This window comes from Felis catus, chromosome B1 (assembly GCF_018350175.1).
Source record: "Felis catus isolate Fca126 chromosome B1, F.catus_Fca126_mat1.0, whole genome shotgun sequence".
NCBI classification, from domain to species: domain Eukaryota; kingdom Metazoa; phylum Chordata; class Mammalia; order Carnivora; family Felidae; genus Felis; species Felis catus.
The window spans coordinates 73719942-73733896 of NC_058371.1; the positions used below are offsets into that span (position 1 = coordinate 73719942).

Below are 13955 nucleotides of genomic sequence, written 5' to 3' on the forward strand. Positions count from 1 at the left end.
CTTGGTGCTTTAGTTAGTAACGAAAAAGGCCCAGGGCTGGTTACGCTGAAGAGCGGCCTTCTGCTGCTGCCCCCCCCCCCCACTCCCCCACCCCCGGCCCTTGCCCAACTGAGCACCCGGATCAAAGATGGAAGCTGGACTTTGGGGCACATAGATTCTTGGAGTCCAGATAATGCTCTCCGTCCAGGCGGAGATTTTCCTGGTGTGTTTACGGCCAGGAAGGGATAGACGATGACGCTGAGTGGGCTTTCGCCACCCCTCCCTTAAGCACTGGGACCCCAAAGCAGGCCAGACGACTTGGACCTGGGAGGCTGCCGGATCTATTGCATCTTTCCGGAAGGAGGGAAGTAGGAAAGCTTCGGACGGAGCCTGTGGATAGCTCCTAGAGGCCGGGAAGTAATAACAATGAGCTACCTTACATATGAAAGAACCTTGGCGGGGTCGCTCTCAGCGGATTATCTGTTTGGATCAGCACCTCCAACCAGCTAGGGAGGCTGAGGGGGCGGAGACGACCTACCCCTAGGGGAGACTTGGGTGATTCCGGGAAAGGAGCCCCCCCCCCCCCAACACACACACACTCACTTTCCCCTCCTGGCACCCAAGTTCCGGTTTCCAGCTGTAAACTTACTGTTTGCAGTCCTCAAGGGTAGTAGAGCCCTAGCTCCACGAGAGCAAAGGCCAACCTGTTTCACCTCTGCACACTCAGTGCCCGCTGGCGTGTGCAGGATGAATGAACCAACGCTGCCAAGGCCACGACTAGCGCTCGTGGATCTCCAGGCAGGGCTCCTTCCTCTGTTCCCCAGTCCTTCCCAGACTGTCCACCTGGCGCATTCTCTGCCAGTCCTATGGGCCTGGCACTAGCCTTTAGGAACGGGGCCTAAACTCCGTTCCGCGCTCCTGAGCGCCGCGCCGCGCTACCTTCGAGCGTTGAGTCATCCCTTTCATTTAAGGAGCGGGGGGAGGGCAGGTCTTTTATCCAAAACCGGGAAATGGTGGGCAGTCTTGTGTGGGCCTGACGAGATTCTGCAAAGGCATTTCCCCAACGGCAAAATCTAGACATATTCCAACAACACAACCACCCCAACGTTTTAGTCCCTTTTCCATGTAAAAGTTTTGCTCACTCGACTTTATTCGTAATTCTGATTTTTAAAAGGGCAGGGGGCAGCACACGGTATAGTTATGGGCCACGCTGCGAACTGTGGCTGTAGACTGGAGAGGAAACCAAGCTCGCCTAGGCGGCCTGGGGCCGACAGGTCCCGGGCGCGAGCCGAAGAAAGCACAAAGAGCCTGAGCTCTCGGCTCAGAGGGATGCAGTTCTGCCGCACAGCTCCGGGGTCCCAGCAGAAACTTCAGGCTGGGGTCAAACAACCCCCGACCGGGGCCTCGCAGGGGGCGGAGCGCGTTTCCCCCGGGACCCGGTGGCGAGGCCGCCCATCGCGTCCGCAGCGTTCCCCCATCTCCAGCAAACCGTGCTCCGCACTCTCGGGGCGGGGGGGGGGGGGGGGGGGCGCAGCTGCCAGGCTTGTCTATTTGTTTGTTGTTTAAAGCAACCCTTGAGCACGCGATCAGCAGCATCTAAAGTGGGCGGGGAGCCGGGGAGGGGGGCAGAATTTCCTTCCAGGGAGCGCGTGAGGGGCATTCTCAACGGAAAACGGGACCTAGAGAGTAGTGACCAACCCTCCTCGGATTACTCTGCACTGGCTCCTCCCTTTCTTCCCCCCTCCCCACCTCCAGATTTGCATAAAAAAGGCCAAGAAAACTCTGGCTGGGCCCCAGCAGTGGCTCACTCTGCTCCCCCGGGTCGGAGCCCCCCGGAGCTGAGCTCGGGCTTGCAGCGCGAAGCCGAGTGGAGAGCTTCTCGCCCGCACAGTCCTCCCGGCGCCCGGCGTCTCGGCCGCCCGCTTTCCAGGCCCCCCGAACCGCCCAGAGCAGAGCGAGCGAGCCGGGACGAACTCCGCCCCGGCTGCCTCCCGCTTCTCCGGCTCCGCTCTCCGCCCCCCGGGGGTCGCGCGCCCACGATGCCGCAGGGCCCTGGCTCGCTGCTGCTGCTCGTCCTCGCCTCGCACTGCTGCTTGGGCTCCGCGCGCGGGCTCTTCTTCGGCCAGCCCGACTTCTCCTACAAGCGCAGCAACTGCAAGCCCATCCCGGCCAACCTGCAGCTGTGCCACGGCATAGAGTACCAGAACATGCGGCTGCCCAACCTGCTGGGCCACGAGACCATGAAGGAGGTGCTGGAGCAGGCGGGCGCCTGGATCCCGCTGGTCATGAAGCAGTGCCACCCAGACACCAAGAAGTTCCTGTGCTCGCTCTTCGCCCCGGTCTGCCTCGATGACCTGGACGAAACCATCCAACCGTGCCACTCTCTCTGCGTGCAGGTGAAGGACCGCTGCGCTCCAGTCATGTCCGCCTTCGGCTTCCCCTGGCCAGACATGCTCGAGTGCGACCGTTTCCCCCAGGACAACGACCTCTGCATCCCCCTCGCGAGCAGCGACCACCTCCTGCCGGCCACCGAGGAAGGTAAGCCTTTCCCCCATATTCCCCGCTTCTTGCCCCCACCCAGCTCCACTAAGGCTTTCCGTGGGGATCTCGAGGCCCACAACCCACATCCCGATGTGTCCCCGCGAGGGGTACCAGTCCCAGGTGAGGCAAACGTTCTTCTTGCTGTAGTTTGTCCTCGTGACAAATTTGAGACACCACACACACACACACCCAAGTCTCTCATTCCCTTCTGAGTTACACCAGTTGCTCTTAGAAACAGTTAAAAAAAAAAAAAAAAAAAAGCAAAAGAAAAGAAAGAAAAAAGAAAAAGCGAAGGACTGAAAGGCATTTTTCCCCCTTAGAGATGCACAGTTAATTTTAAAGGAGGTCGCACTTTTGAGATCATTAGAAGTGGTGCTGTGCTGAGGAGTTAGTAGTGAGCACCCTGGCCAGAGGCTCCTTGCTCAGCCTCCTGCAACACGTTCTCACCACCGGGCAGGATTCTAGGCAGGGAAACATTCTCGTGCAGGCACGATAGCCAAAACGCATAGTCATTTAAGGTATTTTTTGTTCTCTGTCGACTTAGGTTTTGGGAATAAAAGCCGGACTGGCTCGCGGAGCATGTTGAAATTGAGCGCTGGTTGTACTTACTGCTCAGTGATCTAAGGAAGAGGGCATAAAGGGCATCTCCAGGCATTTTTCTATCGCTAATCATCTTATATCTTAGGAGTGGTTTTAATTAACTGGAGAAAATCATGCAAAAGAGACTTTCCCAGGTTTCTAGAAAACAGAGGGGGAAGTTCCTGTGCAAAAACCATCAAAGCAATGAAAACCTCATGGGTTCTTGATACTCTTCCTGAGAGAAAAACATACACAATGTGTCTGAGCTGATTCAGGTCCCCTGGGGATGGAAAGGGAGCTCCTTCATCCCTTGCAGGGCTCCAGCAGTCTCTCCTTTTCAATCTCTAATTGTTTTCCTATAGCCATCACTGGTTAAAGAAAATGCACAGTTGTTCAGCAATCTTTTCTGGCAGGCACCTCCAGTTTGCAATCATCTTATTGGTTAGATTTCTAATTTATTGCAAATGTTTGGCATATTTCAAACATTTGTCCAACATATACCACAGACCAACCAATACAGGTTAGTAACATTTTATATACATTCCTAGAGCTCCTAATTGGAAATGTTTCATTTTGTTTGAGTGAGGGGAATTAAGGACAGTTTTATGTGTGTGACTTTTGTTTTTATTTCTTTCCACCACCAGCACCAACATTATAAAGTACATTTCTCCAAATCGCCTTCTCCCCCTTCAGAATAAAAGTTTACGGTCTTCAAAACATGCTCTGAAATTTTTCTAATTTGATACATATCTCTGATATCTTGAGTCACATAAAGTTTTTTTCTGTGAAAATTCAATTTCATATGAATGAAAATCAAACTTCTCCTAAATTTTGAACACAGCACTAGCACAATTACAAATACAAGAAAGGGAACAGTATGTTTTCTTCCCCCCCCCCCCCCACCAGCAGGCTCTCTGATCATTGTGCTAGTGCATATTCCTACATTTGATCAGACCCCCAGAGACAGTTAGCTTCAAATATGATTCACTTCAGGAAAAGCTTTAGGTTTTTTGCTTGGTTGGTTGTGTTTTCGTTTGGGGTTTTTAAGGGGGTAGGGGGTTGTTTGTTTCTGACAGTTTGAAATGGAGAAAGAGGGGCAAGAAGAACCCGCACAGGAAGGAAGATAACCATGAAATAAAAGCAGCTTAATTCAACCACAGACTTGACAAAAAGCACAAGGGTGATACAGAAGCGGTTAGAGCAGGTTATTGTAATTACCGAGGCGTGTTTCAAGGTGGGAAGAACCGGTATGTAACCCCTGCAACACTAGCCACCTCTCCCTGTCCAGACAAGTATCCTGTCCAGAAAGTATCCTGAAGTGGCCTTCCTGAGATGCAACTCTGCTGAAGAGCCCAGCAGAGGCTGAGCCACACTGGTGTCCTGCAGCCGAAAAAGACAATCTTTTGGCTATGTTTTGTGGTAACCAATTTTCCAAAACCCCTCCAGGTTTCTTCTGGTGCTTTGTCCTCAGAGAAGCTTTGGGAACAACTTTGAATTTCAGAGACAGAATCTGGCTCAGGAGTGAGGAGGAAGAGCTAAAAAGCCAAAACCCATCCCAGTTAACTGTCCACTGTGCCCACAACACCCTTTTTGCAGGGAGGGGGGTTGACCTGTCATTTCTCAAACACAACTATAGGCATTCTTGTTTTGCCCATGAGAAAGCAGGAGTCACAGAAGACTTTCCTGGGAATGAGTGATCCTTTTTCAAAGAGGCAGAAGCTGGGGTCTTACAGAACAATTGCTACTCTGGCCTGGATAAGCCCCTTTGAGTTGTTTACAAACGCCACCTGCTGTTCCCTTTTAAGCAAACTTACTAACTTTTCACATTTCTAGCTCCAAAGGTATGTGAAGCCTGCAAAAATAAAAATGAGGATGACAACGACATAATGGAAACTCTTTGTAAAAATGATTTTGGTAAGTAATACACCAACAACAAAGATTTCACATACAAAAGCTTTATTTGCCAGTACAACTTACAGGTACAAATCATTAAGATGTTATTGGATAAGACTTGGGTAAAATACTATCATAGCTGATCTTTCCCAAAGTCATCTAACTTGCTCTATCCCGGTTTTCTCCCTATGTAACTATCTTGCCTGAGTTGTATCTTTTTAGGTGAGACTCATTGTTCTGTCTCAGTCAAATACTGAGAATTATTCAAATTAGGACTTTTGAATGGCACATTTTTCATTTCACTTTGGCTTTTTCTTGCCAATAAGCATGATCTTGGGCCATGTTCTTTCACTCACTAGATATGTGTGCCAGGAATTAAAGCATGTAAATATTAGCCCCAGCAAAAACAGACTGAAGGCATTAAGTTAACTAGAAATAAAAGTTTGTTCCAGCATCAAATAGAAATATTTTTACCTTATTCATAGCCCATAATGCTTTGCTCCTCTGCATTCTATCACTAGTGACTATGTCCAAGGTATAGGCTAATAATTTGGGGGGAGGAGTTCCTTAAATTTAAAAAGAAGAAAAAATAAAGATTAGGAATTTACTTTGGCAAAATATATGAAAGGCACCACGATGACATAGTGCTTGGAGATAATAACGTGTGTGATATGTTACCCAGATTCACAGAGGGTGGGTCACCACCCTTAGGAGAGTATTGTACGAGAAAAGAGGGATGAACACTGTCCACACAGAGCTTCATCACCACCTATCCACTGTCCTCAGGGCTCTGAGGTAAGGGCCAAGCCCAGCTAGACCCAGAAATCAGTGCTAACTTTGGAGTCAGAAGTGGCCATGAACGTCACCCAGACATTCCCTGGGACATTCGTGTTTTCATCCCATTCCAAGAGGAGACACCTTTTGATGTGTTTGAGAGGCTCGTATCCCTGAAAAGTATTTGTTCAGGCAGAAGGCGCCGAACTCACTGGCGAGCAGATATAATCCCTGCTCTATCAAACAGTAATGGATTCTAACTGATCTGTATTAACATTTCTATATACTCAACAAAGTCCTTGAAACTAAGAGAAATTACTTCACCACCCACTTTAGGGAGCTACCTTCCCACTCTCTCCTTACAACTTGCCATCCCAGCAATCTCAGACCTGTCCAGGTCCCTGAAACTCTGGAGACAGTCCAGTCCCTGTTCCTTACCATTCCAGTCTCTTCCAGAAGTGTCCTGGGTTTAACCTTAGCTGATCCCAGATCAGCCACAGCTTTAGGAAAAACTTCACACTGCCAAGGAAGAAAAAAAGAAAGGAGGTGACCCTGAGTCCCAACCAGTCTGTCCCCTCAGCAAGAACCACAAAAGCGATGATAGGGTTTCGTATGTCTATATTTAAATATATACAACTCTAAGTAGTAGAGGGCAGGCAGGCGTGCGGGTAGCAGCGGTCTCAGATCTCTAGAGCCTTACCAAACACATTTCTGAGCTTCCATGATAAAAAGATTTGATTAAAGGCAAAAAAGAAACATAATTTTAACAAAACTTACATTAAAATGTTTCTAAAATATCATTTTCTTCTGGCAACTTACGTCCTTTGCATTAGATTTAATACAGATCTCTCTCCTGACTTTCCATGAAAAAGCTAGTTATATCATGGGGCTCTAAAATGATTGAAATGTAGGCATGTGCGCATACACACACGCACATATTAATGCTTGCTTTATGGCTTCCCTCACAGAAGACCCCTTCCTAAGGATGCTGTATCAAGACCTAGCCCCTCCCCCAGAAAAAGTGTGTGTGAGAGTGTGTGTGGCGGGGGGAAGGTATGTCCTAGTTTTCTCTCTCCTTAGAGGAGAAAACCTTTCAAAACAACATGGATATCCCTGCATGTAAGGTATCACACACACATATTACCTCACAGCTTTGTTTTCTATTTTCCCACATTAATTTTGTCTCTAAAGAGATAATGAACCGTGAATTATAGGAAGTGTTATAAGCAGTATTCCATATTGCCTCTGTACTTTGGAAAGTGATGGAAGGGTAGAAGGAACAAGGGTGGAAATCTGATTTATTTAACTTAAATCATCCACAAAAGCATCACACTCTTTCCCCACTGCACTCCTGAAGTACAGGGAAAATACAGAATGCCTCCTAGCCCAGAACTGCCTGCCCATGCATACAACCTATTGTTGGATCAGACAGTATCATTACCTCTGCCTTCTACCACTTCCTGCATCCCCATTCGCATCTTCCAGGGCAGAAAAAGTTATTTTGGGGCTTTGATTCCCTATATTTGGTCCCAGCTGAAAATTCAGGGAGGAAATGCCTGGTCCCATGGTAAGCTTCTGCGAAGTTGATTATTTTATAGCTAGAAAAAGATGAGTAATAAATCTTCCTCCTGGTTAAAAGTAATGGTTTTCTGATATTTAGAGATCAAGAATGTTTAATTTGACCAGGTGCTCTATCACACATGCTCTATCTGTGCTATAGACAAACTTCCAGGCAACATATAATCACTTCTCCCACCACGCATCTTTCCCACCCCCAACCCCTTATGCAGAGGCCACAGGAACATGTGATCTTTTCATGTGACTTGTTCCATGACGTAAGTCTTATAAACCCTGAGAACTCAGTACTATGGTTCAGATGTGCATCAGACAAAATAATGATTGGCCAAATCGCAGCATCTTTGATTTATCTGGTTAAGTTTCAGTCATTTCCTGGTGGGCTGGAAAAGCCATGGTTACTCAAATTCCCTTTCTGAAACAGAGAGGGAGGGAGAGAGAGATCCCCAAAGTAGTTATAGACACACACACACACACACACACACACACACACACACCTCTTCCTCTGTTACTAATAATATACTGAACTCCATCAAAATCAGGAAGTGTCACTGGCACATCATCTATATGGAACACTTAATCAGTGTCATTAACAGTCTTAGGACACATTACAGTTGGGGATGTTAATGCTGTAACCTGGACCAGAAATTTGATGCTGCCTTAAGAAATCACAGTGGTATTAAAGAAGGGGGTTTGGGGACCATGGTTCCGAGAACTAGACTCAGCCAGGACACAACCTAAGTGGGTGACCTTGTGTAAATCACTAACTTCTCTGGATTTCAGGTTCTTTGTGTATCAATAAGAGATTTTAACTGGATGATCCTTTCCAACCTTAAAATTTTACCCTTTCCCTGCCTTCATGGAGTCTTGAAATTTAATTCCAGCATGTATGTTTGTAGGGTTTTCTTTCCCAAACCAGATTGTTCATGACCGTAAAACGTGTCTTCTATAGTAAACCATTTACTTTTGGTCTTAGCATTCTAGTGAGTCCACATATCCACTTTGGAAACGGTACATATATGATCTGCAAATGCCTTGGCCTTGGACAAGCAAAAGATAGCAGATGAGAGTGAGATCTTCAGAAAAGCACTTTTACAGCTAAACATGTTGTGGTCTTAGAGTCTTGGATATTTTTTCTCTTAGTTGCTTTACCAAATCAAATGCAGCTGTAAGATCAATTCTCCTTCCCTGTAGTCTGTTCTTTAGAAAACAATGATTGTGTGATATAATTTCCTTACAGGTTTGTCCAAAAACCTCTCCAACGTAATAAATTGAGTTTAAAGTTTATGGCCACAGAAGGATCACGTTTCACCTAAGAGTCAGGCATTTCTTTTCATGCTGAAGTTTCCAATAGGGGAAGTCATTTGTTGAGGAAAGCACGAACCACATGCAACCTACATACAAACACAAGAACACAAGGGTGAGGAAGAGAAGTTAATTAATTGAGTCCCGCTAAGAGAATTTTGAAAGGATGGCTGATTTGAAATAGAGTGCCTGGCAAACCCTTTGAGGCTTTAGAAATGAAGCCACCTGCTGCCCCCAGCTCCCAACCCCCCACACCTCAGCCCCTGACAGTCTCATTAGTTGCAGGAAGCTCTTCTTCCCTCCCCCAGGCCAAGTCAACAAATATGCAGTGGAACGGGGTGAGGAAAGCCCCCACTCTATACTTTATTCCCTTATTACAACCAGTGTGATTCTGTCTCCTCCCGTCTTCGTAGCACTGAAAATAAAAGTGAAGGAGATAACCTACATCAACAGAGATACCAAAATCATCCTGGAGACCAAGAGCAAGACCATTTACAAGCTGAATGGTGTGTCTGAAAGGGACCTGAAGAAGTCGGTGCTGTGGCTCAAAGACAGCTTGCAGTGCACCTGCGAGGAGATGAATGACATCAACGCGCCCTATCTGGTCATGGGACAGAAGCTGGGCGGGGAGCTGGTGATCACCTCAGTGAAGCGGTGGCAGAAGGGGCAGAGAGAGTTCAAGCGCATCTCCCGCAGCATCCGCAAGCTGCAGTGCTAGTTTGCCCCCAGGCCAGCTCCAGGGCTAGGCTGACCATCTCCGCTCTGGGTCCTCAGCTCTCATTCCCCAAGCACAGGCTCTCGCAGCTCCAGCCCCCGCCTGGAGCGGCTTCCCTCGCCTTTTGCACGTTTGCACCCCCCAGCATCTCCTGAGTTATAAGGCCTTAGGAGGCCTTGGGAAGGGGTAGCTGTTTTCACATAAAGGAAAACCCCACCCAGATCATGTAGAAATGTTTAAACTAATAAAATCATGAATATTTTTATGAAGTTTTTAAATAGCTCGCTTTAGTGTTGAATAGCTACAACCGTGACTTGGGTCTGATATTTTTGTTTTTCTGTTTGGTTTGGGTCAGCTGTTTTTCACTTTCTGCTAAGGTTGCCATAACGTGCAAATAGCTTCATTTTTCAATGTGGCCCAAACTGTTGTGGGTCACAAACCTCGTTGAGATAAAGCTGGCTGTTATCTCAACATGTCTCGGCTCCAGCCTGAGACTGAGAGCCTAAGTCTTAAAATTCACTTGTCGTTTCACACCCTCATTGGGAACTTACAGCAGTAGCATGTTATTACATTTCCAGGTAGAGTACTTCCATTTATAAAGAGCACATTAACCATCACAGCACGAGTTCTTCAAATAAAGGGCAAACAGACAGATTTCATAACTGACCTGAGTACTTTAAGCTTTGTTTAAAACATTTTTTACTTAATTTTGCAAATTCAACCATTGTAGCTTACCTGTAATATACATAGTAGTTGACCTTAAAAAGTTGTAAAAATATTGCTTTAACCAACACTGTAAATATTTCAGATAAACATTATATTCTTGTATATAAACTTTACATCCTGTTTTACCTACTGCTTGTCTTCTGTCTTTTCTTCTTAATGGAAGGAAATGGGAAGGGTGACGTACAGAGTGGTCACTCCCCCTCTCCTGAGGCCCAACCCTCCCACAGTTTAAAATGTCTTGTTTCTCAGGTGACTCACGAAAGTGTCTCTCCCCTACACCACCTGGCTGCTGCCTTGTGCCCCACATCTCACACAGATTTTTACCACTGCAGGCCCAGTGGGGAGGCAGAGATTTGAAGGCTTTACAAAGGACTTTCCTCTTTTTGTCCCTTCTCAGCAGTTCAGCTGTAGCTATACGGTAATCCTACTTTAAAACTAAGGTTCATGAGCTTGAAGTTGTGCTTTCCCTTTCCCGAGATTTTCATAATGAAAATAACCATCGCGGGATGCCTGGGTGGCTCAGTCTGTTGAGCATCCGACTTCGGCTCAGGTCATGACCTCGCAGTTCACAAGTTCGAGCCCCACGTCGGGCTCTGTGCCGACAGCTCAGAGCCTGAAGCCTGCTTCAGATTCTGTGTCTCCCTCTCTCTCTGCTCCTCCCCTGCTGGGTCTCCCTCCTTTCTCTCTCTCTCTCTCTCTCTCCCTCTCTCTCTCTCTCTCCCCCCCCTTTCGTTCTCTTTCTCAAGAAATAAACATTAAAAAAAAGAAAAACATTTCAAAAAATGTTAGCTTCTTCTCCACTTAAACTTTAACCCTTTAGATAAAGAGCCATGATTTGAGGAATATCCATTGAAAGGCAGGGGCTAGTGAGAGGACAGATAGACATCCATCCACAAAATGTCCATGCGAATCCTTCACTATTTTATTTGGAAACCTCCACAGAAATTCTATTAAATGATGACACTATGGCTCAGAGGAGTTAGATGGCACAGCTCATAAGAGACAGAGCCGGGGCTGAAACTCAGGGCCTTCGGATGACAAATTCTGTCTACTCCAGCTAGGACTGAAATATAGAAACATGGTGGCACTCATCTATTTAGCAAATAATTATTGGGAATCTGCCACGTGACTTGCCCTATTCTAAGTGCTGGGGTACATGCATTAATCTTGGTTCTTATGGAGCTTGTATAAGGGACGGAAACAAAAGAAATAACCACAGTTATGATTATATATTTATAACTCACCAGTTATATGCAGTATAATTACAGTTAATATGTAAGAGTAACAGTATCCCCATCAAATCTGAATCTTTTACCGGCATTCATGTGAAGCCTTCACTGATAACATTTTACTGATTTACTTTAAAAGTGTCCTGAACATACATCCATGACCTCTCTACAGTACTTAAAGCTCTTTTGGCACCAAAAGTCAATACAGCCCACTACCTCGGCTACAGGATTCCTACAATCCCTTCCATTTCCTCCAAGTTGCCACGTGACTGCTTCTCATCTGATTCCACAAACTCAAGATACAACCCTCTCTTCCTACAAGGCACCTCTGGACTGGACCTGAAGGGAGATGCTCACGGATCAAGGCTAACACTCATTTTAAGCATTTGGAACAGAAGACTAGGGACTCTGTAAAAAGCAAAAAAAGAGAAAGAGAAAATAAAAGACAAAAGAATGTTAACAGTAAACCAAAGAATTAGGGATTAGAAGGGGGAAATATGTACAATGCATCAAAAACTAATGGAAAGAAATAATTTGGAAAAAACTGATCTACCTGAATGCTCCCTCTCCAGTTAAGTCAAAAGCCCCTTCCTATATAACAGGAATCAAAAGCCTCAGCTCTGAAGAGCAAGTGAATGCCAGACATGGCTTCTTTCAGTCATATTTTGAGGCATCAGCAGCCCAGGCATCACTCCAATGTCTGCATTCTGCCATACGTGCCTCTCTATGGACTTTCCAACGCCTGTTCCCATCTTCCATGAAGCTATGAGCCAATGAGACATGCTTAGGCAGAGCACGTAGGTTTTGGTTTGATTTTTCATTTTGTTTTGCATGATGGTTCAAATATATATGAAATACATGTTTATTATTATTATTCTTGAAATAATCATGATTGTATTCTTAATTTTCCAACTATCAGATTTCTTTCGTTGGCATATGAAAACATGAATGTCCATCCACTATTGGAAAAAGCAAGTAATCAGAAGACACTGAATTTCTGTGTTTCCTAAGATGATCCATGATCTATCAGTAAACTGCTAAAATGTCACAAGTAGGAGATCAGCTGAAACAAAAAGTTAAAAAATAGGAAAACTATGTATCTACTATGCATGCAATTCCTCTTCCCTTTTCTAAATAACTTGAGAAATGAGTTGAGCAAATCTATAAAAGTATTTTGAGGAGCATTTCCTAAGTGCATGAAGGACAAAGTTTCTATCCACATGCACAAATTGATGTACTGAAATTCATAGGGTTAGAAAGAATCCATGCTATCTAAGAGCACCCTCCATTCCTCATTGCAAATTCTGTCATCAAATGATAATTTGACTGGATTTTTTACCTTCCAACTCTTATTTACCATCAGGTTTTCAATGTTCTTGATGAGGGAAGAGGGTCACCTTGAAAACCAAATCCAGGCATATGTGTCCCTCATGCAGTTACTACAACTGGATTATGATTGTGATTTTTGCCCATGAAACACAGTGCATAACAACAAACTAATTCATTAACTCATCAAAGATTCACTGAACACGAACTGTCACCATTAATTTATTCATTCAGCAATATAGTGAATGCTTTCCTGCATCCAGGCAGTGTTCCATGTGGTGAATACAGTGATTCAGCCCTCCTTCAGCTTATATTTTGAATTAGGAATTGGATTAGGCACCAGAGATAGAGATGGGTCCTACCCAAAGGGAGCTAACAATCCAATAAGGGGAAGAAGCATGTAAACAAATAACTCCCAATACTCTGTGTTAAGAGGGAGATGTGTACATGCCCAGGGATGGCACAGAGGACAGAGTGGTTAACTCAGCTACAAAACAGAATGTTTGGTTCAGGTTGAGCTTAGGATCAGGGTAAAGATGCTTTCAAGGAAAGAACTTTCAGTGAGTTGCACCAGAATATCTTCTATTAGGAGAGAGCCTTAAATTCAGTATTTATAATCAGTTTTACACACTGGCCAATCAACTACACTATTGTGCAATTATCATGCTGAAGGTACTGTTCTTGACACTACCAGTAACCTAGCATAAGGTCCATTGCTTTTATAATCCATAAAATTCCAAAATTCTCAAATTACAAAACAATGGATCAACATTTAGCCCAGAAACGAATAGCAATTCAACATAATAAAAATTTTTTGAAGCAGTCCATGATTGTCCAGAATGTGAGGCAGATAGGTAAATGCTCCAAAAATTTTTCAATTACTAAACGTAGCAGCCCATACACACAGTGCTAGAAGAACAAATCAAAGAACTTAAATGCCACAAGATGTCCCAGTACAGAGTAATAACAATCATTTATTTAACAATCCAGGCATTCTGCTATGCTATGAAATGAGCAAAGTACTAGAACTTAATAACTTGGTCCCCAGTAGAAGTACACCTAAAAACCTATTCATTCACTCCTGCCTGCATGTGCTCTCATGTGCACCTACACACAAATGTAGCTCTGTCAGAAAATCTTCTAAAACTGTATAATTTAATGGATATCAAAACAAACCACTTGGCCAACTAGAAACTACAGTATAAGTGGAAAACACCTTGGGGTAGCTTTTGAAATTCAGAGAGACCTAGGCAATATAATTATTTTCTGCAAACCTGAGACCATTCAACTCTAAAATAATAAAGAACGACTAC

At 45.1% G+C, this 13955-nt stretch overlaps 1 protein-coding gene across 1 annotated transcript; it reads left to right on the top strand.

The window, feature by feature from the left end:
• The first annotated feature begins 1754 nt into the window (after positions 1-1754).
• SFRP2 (secreted frizzled related protein 2) lies at positions 1755-10217 on the top strand. Its single transcript, XM_003984929.5, has 3 exons — positions 1755-2517; positions 4933-5013; positions 9060-10217. Exons 1-3 carry the CDS (start codon positions 2019-2021, stop codon positions 9362-9364), a joined length of 885 nt encoding a protein of 294 aa, XP_003984978.3. The 5' UTR covers positions 1755-2018; the 3' UTR covers positions 9365-10217.
• Positions 10218-13955: the final 3738 nt, after the last annotated feature.

Bases quoted from the DNA above. Each gene is read 5' to 3' on its own strand.
- SFRP2 (XM_003984929.5), top strand. From the start codon at position 2,019: ATGCCGCAGGGCCCTGGCTCGCTGCTGCTGCTCGTCCTCGCCTCGCAC. The intron at 2,518-4,932 runs GTAAGCCTTTCC...TCACATTTCTAG, and splicing joins CCTGCCGGCCACCGAGGAAG to CTCCAAAGGTATGTGAAGCC. The intron at 5,014-9,059 runs GTAAGTAATACA...CCGTCTTCGTAG, and splicing joins TCTTTGTAAAAATGATTTTG to CACTGAAAATAAAAGTGAAG.